The 7,757-nt window shown below is 44.5% G+C and overlaps 1 protein-coding gene across 4 annotated transcripts in view; it reads right to left on the bottom strand.

Annotated features, from left to right (window-relative positions):
- Window positions 1-7,757, bottom strand: part of SESN2 (sestrin 2) — a 52,079-nt gene that overhangs the window by 5,191 nt on the left and 39,131 nt on the right. For 2 of the 4 annotated variants that reach the window (XM_070763670.1, XM_070763673.1), the window contains 4 exons: window positions 7,123-7,335; window positions 5,374-5,524; window positions 3,968-4,086; window positions 1,435-1,625 (listed from right to left, as the gene is read on the bottom strand). In XM_070763670.1, coding sequence (XP_070619771.1) covers window positions 1,435-1,625; window positions 3,968-4,086; window positions 5,374-5,524; window positions 7,123-7,335 — 674 coding nt within the window. The remainder of the gene's footprint in view (window positions 1-1,434; window positions 1,626-3,967; window positions 4,087-5,373; window positions 5,525-7,122; window positions 7,336-7,757) is intronic. The other 2 variants (XM_070763671.1, XM_070763674.1) reach the window with 1 other exon arrangement.

The following is a 7,757-nucleotide window of genomic DNA, read 5'->3' as shown; positions in this document are numbered from 1 at the left end:
CTGTGGGTTTGGCCATTGTGGAGGATTATCTGATCGTTGTGTTTCGTGACTGCTTTACTGACTTTGACCTTTTGTGTGCTGATTTTTCCCCGCTTTGAAACTAAACCAGAGCAAAGTGTGTTTCACTTTGTGAAAGAAGAAGGACTGTGAATTGCCTCACGGCTGCAAGCTAAGTATCACAGAACTGATAAGGGACTTGTACCAATTACCAGTTTGTTTGGAGACGAGGGCTCTTTGCTATACCAAAAGAGGGCTTGGTTTAAGTGAATTTTCATTATAAAGAACATTGTTTTGAATTTTCAAACGTGTGTGTATCTGAAATTTGTACCTGTGCAGTTTTGGGACGATTCTACCAGAGAGCTCAACAGAACAATTAGTATTATTAATTAATTAATTAATTAATCAATCAATTAATTAATTAATTAGATTTGTATTCTGCCCTTCTTCCGAAGACTCGGGGTGGCTCACAAGATACAATATGAACAATGCAACAAGAAATCTAATTAATTTAAAAATTATAAACTACAAGGTTTGTTTGTTAAGGATGCCGGAAAGATGTAGGCAGATTTTTTCCCCTTATTTTCCTTCCTAAAAACTAAGGCACATCTTATACTCCAGTGCATTTTATAGTCTAAAAAATATGGTAACTTGGCAACTGCAGCGATTTGCTTAACAATTGTGGCAAGATAGGTTGTAAAAGGAGGCAACACTCTCTTAACAAATGTATTGCTTAGCAACACATGTTTTGGGCTCAGTTTTGGTTGTAAGTCGAGAACCCCCTGTAGTTGGGTGATTTTAACCTTTCCAATGATTAACCAGTCAGTTAAGAAAGAAGGATGCAAGATGATAATCCACCTGGATCCGGCCACAAAAGGATATGAATGGTTTTTTACGGGTGTTAAACTGTCTTTTATATTGATTTTAGATATTGTGAGTCGCCCAGAAGGAATTGGGCGTCAAATAAATAATAAAATAAAATAAAATAAAATAAAATAAAAAAATAAAAAAGTAAAGTAAAGTAAAATTAAATTAAATTAAAATAAATAAAATAAAATAAAATAAAAAATAAAATAATAAAATAATAATAAAATAAAATAAAAAATAAAATAAATAATAATAAAATAATAATAAAATAAAAATAAATAAAAAATAAAATGAAATAAAATAAAATAAAATAAAAAAACCAAAATAAATAAATAAAATAAAATAAAAAAATAAAATAAAATAATAAAATAAAATAATAAAATAAAAAAATGAAATAAAATGAAATAAAATGAAATATAAAATAATATAAAATAATATAAAAATAAAAATAAATTGGACAGTGCCAAACGCAAGGAAAAATCTGGATATCATTTACCCAAATCCGGCAAATGTGAAGAAAAAGAATTGCAGGAGGGATGGAGAAAAAGAGGATGCTGAAGCAACACCTACCTAATGCCAAAGACACAGTGGACATAATTCCAGATAGCCCTCCGTAGCATGGATGTATCCACCCCACTGTGCATAGCTATGGTGTTATAGGTCAGATTGTACACCACTTGGAATTTCTCGTCCAACAGTTGCCCCACATCAGGATACAGCCGGTTGATAAGCGAGTAACCATGATCTTCCCACGTATAGTCCTGTAGAAGGCGAAAGACAAGTTGGAGCTACCATCTGGATTGAATCGGAGTTAGCTTTACGAATAAAGGTGACACCTCCTTCAAGCCAAGGCCATCCAGGGAGTCACTACAGCTGGGTTCGTATTACAAGCTAAACCATAAACCAGTGCACAAAACTCTCATGCTTGATAAAATTGAACGGGTCCAAAGATGGGCTACAAGAATGGTGGAAGGTCTTAAGCATAAAACGTATCAGGAAAGACTTCATGGACTCAACCTGTATAGTCTGGAGGACAGAAGGAAAAGGGGGGACATGATTGAAACATTTAAATAGGTTAAAGGGTTAAATAAGGTTTTGGAGGGAAGTTTTTTTAATAGGAAAGTGAACACAAGAACAAGGGGACACAATCTGAAGTTAGTTGGGGGAAAGATCAGAAGCCACGTGAGAAAATATTATTTGACTGAAAGAGTAGTAGATGCTTGGAACAAACTTCCAGCAGACGTGGTTGGTAAATCCACAGTAACTGAATTTAAACATATTTTGAGAGAACATGCATTTGCGGTGCACCAGAAATAGAAGACATTGGACATGTGCTACTCAATTGTAAACTATACTCCTCAGTAAGACCTCAGTATTTACAGCCCCTACTTGACAAAATCATACACTGGGACTGTAATAAACAATTATCATATTTTCTTCAGGGTACAAATATATACAGTGATCTCTCGATTAGCGCGGGGGTTACGTTCCAAGACCTCCCGCGCTAATCGATTTCCGCGTTATAGTGGTGCGGAAGTAAAAACCACCATCTGCGCATGCGCCCCATTTTTTTTTTCATGGCCGCACATGCGCAGATGGTGGAGTTTGCCTGTGGGCGGCGGGGAAGACCAAGGGAAGGTTCCTTCAGCCGCCCAACAGCTGATCTGCTCCGCAGCGCGGAAGCAGCGAGGAGCCGAAGATGGGGTTTCCCCGTTGCCCAGGCAACTCCATCTTCGGCTCCTCGCTGCTGCCGCGCTGCGGAGCGGATCAGGTGTTGGGCGGCTGAAGGAACCTTCCCTTGGTCTTCCCGCCGCCCAGGCAAAGGGGAAACCCCAAGATCGCTTGCCGCTTGCCGTATTGCAGCTTGGAGCCTTGCTTCGCCTCCTTCGCTGCAATACGGCAAGCGGCAAGCGATCTTGGGGTTTCCCCTTTGCCTGGGCGGCGCTGGGGCCATGCGGAGCCGCTCATCTAGGGGGGTGTGGACCGGCAAGGTGCCCTCCGCTCTCTCTCTTTCTCTCCCTGTTACCGGTGTGGTATAAGAGAGAGAAAGAAAGAGAAAGGAGGGCGACTTGCCAGTCCACGCCCCCCTGGATGAGCGGCTCCGCATGGCCCCAGCGCCGGACTCCGCCGTTGCCTCCGCCCTTGTTCGGCTCTGCAGCTGAGAGGCCACGTCCACCCCCTCCTCGGTGTCCCCGGCACCCAGCGTCCCCACGCCGCCTCCACCTCCCGGTAATGCGCCCGACCTCTGCCTCTCTCTTTCTCTCTCATATACCACGCCGGCAACAGGGAGAAAAAGAGAGAGAGAACTAGCGCGGACTTATTTTTTAATTAATATTTTTTGAAAAACCGCATTGCAGCGTTTCGCGCTAATCGAGACCATGCTAATCGAGGGATCACTGTATGTAGTTTCTAGAACCGCTAAGTTTATAGTCAGGGCTGTTCAGATGAGAATACGTTTTATAGAACATATTGGGGTGGCATGCAAAGGAGATGAACTCACTTAAGAATATTTTATATCAGTATCTTAGATTTGTTTAATAGAATCCTTTGCACGAGTTATATTCTCATGTTTTACTACTCAGTTTTAGCATATTATACTGCATTTTAACTTATTATTTATTCAAATTCCCTCTATTTTAACCAATTTTATTGTATTTTAACCAGTCACAGTTTTATGACGACCGATGTGGTCCTTTTCCTCGCTTTGATATGGTTGATTGACTAATCAAATAAAGTTGATATTGAATTTAAACATGCCTGGAATAAACATAGATCCATCCTAAGATAAAATACAGGAAATAGGATAAGGGCAGACTAGATGGACCAGGAGGTCTTTTTCTGCCATCAATCTTCTATGTTTCTATGTTTATCTGACATTTTCAGCTATCCAACTATCAGCCTGCCTGTTTATATCAGATAATCGAGACTCTATTGCGGTGTTTCGCAACCTTGGCAACTTGAAGATATTTGGACTTCAACTCCCAGAATCCCCCAGCCAGCGAATGCTGGCTGGGGAATTCTGGGAGTTGAAGTCCAAATATCTTCAGGTTGCCAAGGTTGTGAAACACTGCTCTACTGTATTCGAAAACGTGACTCCTGGTACCTGGGCACGGAAAGTGGGAGGGGTCTGCTCTCCTCTCCTGGTGAAATCCTTGTAGCCAAACTCTGGATCTTCCACAAAGCACTGGACGTTGGGGGGCAGGGAGTGTTCAGCAATGTCTACTGGAGATAGGAACCAAAACACACAAATGTTAAGCCACGATGCGACGCCATCACTAACACTTAGCACTAGCAATACCACTTAAGACTTTTATACCGCTTCATAGTATCTGACAGCCCTCTCTAAGCAGTTTATAGCAGGGGTCCCCAACCCACAGGCCACGGACTGGCATTGGTCTGTGGCAAAGCGCAAACCAGGCCACGCAAACATGCAGAACATAAGAACCTAAGAAGAGCCATGTTGAATCAGGCCAAAGCCCATCGAGTCCAGCATTATTATTATTATTATTATTATTATTATTATTATTATTATTAATTAGATTTGTATGCCGCCCCTTTCCGTGGACTCGGGGCGGCTCACAACACAATAAAACAATTCATAACAAATCTAATAATATACAATTTAAAATTTAAAATAGTTAAAAAAAACCCATTTTTAAGCGGACATACCTACAAACATACCATACATAAATTATATAGGCCTGGGGGAGATGTTTCAATTCCCCCATGCCTGACAACAAAGGTGGGTTTTGAGGAGTTTATGAAAGGCAAGGAGGGTAGGGGCAGTTCTAATCTCTGGGGGGAGCTGGTTCCAGAGAGTCGGGGCCGCCACAGAGAAGGCTCTTCCCCTGGGGCCCGCCAACCGACATTGTTTAGTTGACGGGACCTGGAGAAGGCCAACTCTGTGGGACCTAATCGGTCGCTGGGATTCGTGCAGCAGAAGGCGGTCTCGGAGATAAAGAAAGGGAACTAGGAGGGGTGATTGCATGAGAGGGAAAGTTATTAGTCACAACAAATTCCTTTCTTAGAGTCCAAGGTCATCTTTTGTTCTGCATCCACGGATGTAAAGAGGAGGTCGGTTAAATCCCTGCACTCGGACTGGTCCTCGTGATGAACCTGTGGGTGTCGGGATGCGGGGGGATGAACCTTAAATTGGATGGGGAACTGGAAGGAAGTTAGTATCGGGATGGCAACGGCGTCACCAACATGGCTCTGTTAATAAATCGAACTTTGAGCGAGAGAATTGGACTGGGGTCTGATTTATTTCTCGGATGCTATTTGGGGCGCTGACGCTTGAGCTGGTGAGAATCGAACTGCTGTCAGTCGGCATAATTATTCTGCAGTTCTGAATCCTAACCACTGGGCCACCACGGCTGAAACATCAAAAGGTTTGGTTGGATTTTTGCAGGGTCGGATGAAATTTGCCGGCCGAAAGATTCTCCATGCCTTCCTCCACCAAGTCCGAATGGGTGGAAGTCTCACCTCCCTTCAGGTGTGGCCTTGCCTCACCTGAGGGAGTCACCAGCAGGCTCTCTCTCTTTTCCATCTCGAAACGGGTCTCCATCTCTTCCTGGGTGACGCCTTCTTCCTCCAGCTGGCATTCCTGCAGCAGCTTCATCCTCTCCATCAGCCTTTCCACATCCTCCATAGCATCATTGCTCTGAGAAAAAAGCCAGAAGAGGGAAAAGGTCATTTCAGGCAACAATACACAGGACTTACAGGGGGTGGACAAAAAAAAGGAAACACTTGACGTTTTGGCATCATAATGTTTGAACATGTTCAAATCAATCAAAACTTGACATATTTTAATGTTGTTTTTTAATTGTTATTTGGTATATTGTTTTAAACTACCTTTTTTTAAAACAGAAATTTAAGGAAATGGGTGATAACCTTCTAGAAATGGCAGAGGTCTCAGACTTTCAAAGAGGCCAAATTGTTGGTGCTCGAATGGCAGGTGCTAGTGTCACAGAAAGTGCCCGAATGTTTGGCGTTTCAAGAGGTCATGTCTCGAAAGTCATGACTGCTTTGGAAAGAGAAGGAAAATGTCTTCAGCCAAGCACAGGTCTGGTCGAAAGTCGACGTCGTCTGAGAGAGACCGTCGGACTCTAAAGCGAATTGTTAGAGCGGATCGCAAGACCGCAGCTCCTAAAATCACTGCAGAGCTCAATAGACACGTACAGAACCCAGTTTCCACAAAAACTGTTCGAAGGGAGCTTCACAAATCTGGATTCCACGGAAGAGCTGCAAGGTGTTTCCATTTTTCTGTCCACCCCCTGTACTTCACAATTCTGTGGCAGTGTTGCATTATTCTGCTTGACTTTACTGTCTGCCGAACCCTGGTGAGGGCAAGTAGCGGGGAACCAGGCTAACTCTGGTAAACCCAGTGATGGGCTGCTACTGGAATGGTGCTGCGTTCTGGTAGCGATTTTCGGGACGTGTGTGCACAGTAATGGGCAGCCAAAATTTTTACTGCCACACTGTGGGTGTGGCTTATTTTTTGGGTGTGGCTTAATGGTCATGTGACTGGGTAGGAGTGGCTTGCTGGCCATGTGACCAGGTGGGAGTGGCTTGAACGATCATCATCGCTCAAGCGAACTGTTACGTCCTCGACTTACAACCTTCCCAGTGTCGCTCGCTTTCCTGCACTCTCCTTCCTGGGTCGCCCCCCCAGTCTCAGGCTGGGTATCTAGGCGAACGGGTGCTGCCAGAAGCATAAATGCTGCCAGCGCCGCTTGAACCCACGCCTTCTGCTTGCACCTCAGGTGGGAGGTGGACGCGTGAGGCTGGAGGGGAGCCGGGCAGGAGAGAGGGAAGCTTGTCTGAGGCCAGGAAGGAGGAAAGAGGAAAAAAGCAAGGAGCCCAGATGCAGTAGCAGCAGCAGGGGAAAACAGGAGAGCCGAGCTGAGACCAGTAATGCAGGAAGTGACAGCCGCCACTCAGATGGAGCTGTGCACGCATTTTTATTTCCGCCAGTGGAACTGCGTTCCACCCCGTCCTGCCTGCTGCCCAGCCCTGTGTATTCAGCTGCCCACCCCCGTGCAAGATTTGCATGTACAGCAAGCAAACTTTTATGGAAAGATGCTCATGCGCGTGAGATTTCGGCAATTTTGGCCGATTTTTTTTGCTTCTGCCCATGTGCAGAAGCAAAAATATGCCTACCAGAGCCGACCCACTTTGGGGCCAATTTTTCTCCACCTTTAAGTGCTCCCTAAATGCATTTTTTTAAACCCCAACCCCATCTCCCCATAATGAGCTTACGCTGGAACTGTTTGTCCCATCTTCCGAGCTGGGGCTACTGTCACAGCTGCGTGGCGAAGGTGGCCGGAAGAGGTGTCCAGCTTCCTGGTCAAGTTCCAGATTGACGCCGCAGCCGAACACGAAGGAGGCCAGCGAGTGGTAGTGTGTCAGCAGGACCAAGGCCTGGATGAGTTCGGCTAGAGACCAACTGTGTTCTCCGGTTTTTAGCAGGGCCTGGAAGAAATCCAAATCCAAAAGGGGTAGAACGAGAAGCAATGGGTGGAAACTAAACAAGGAGAGAAGCAACTGAGAACAAAGGAGAGATTTCCTGACAGTCAGAACGGTTAATCAGTGGAACAACCTGCCACCAGAAGTTGTGAATACTCCAACACAGTTTTAAAGAAGATGTTGGATTACCATCTGTCTGAAGTAGTGTAGGGCTTCCTGCCTAAGCAGGGGGCTGGACTAGAAGACCTCCAAGGTCCCTTCCAACTCTGTTGTTGTTATTATTGTAATAAAAAAACAATCAGCTCTCTGCCTCAACTCAAACTACTCTCCAAAGCACCTGAAGGCCGGACAAGAAAAAATGGGTGGAAACTAATCAAGGGGAGAAGCAACTTAAGAACCAAGGAGAGGTTTCCTGACAGTGAGAACAA

This window comes from Erythrolamprus reginae, chromosome 11 (assembly GCF_031021105.1).
Source record: "Erythrolamprus reginae isolate rEryReg1 chromosome 11, rEryReg1.hap1, whole genome shotgun sequence".
Lineage (NCBI taxonomy): Eukaryota > Metazoa > Chordata > Lepidosauria > Squamata > Dipsadidae > Erythrolamprus > Erythrolamprus reginae.
This window is presented reverse-complemented; position numbering and strand designations above follow the sequence as displayed.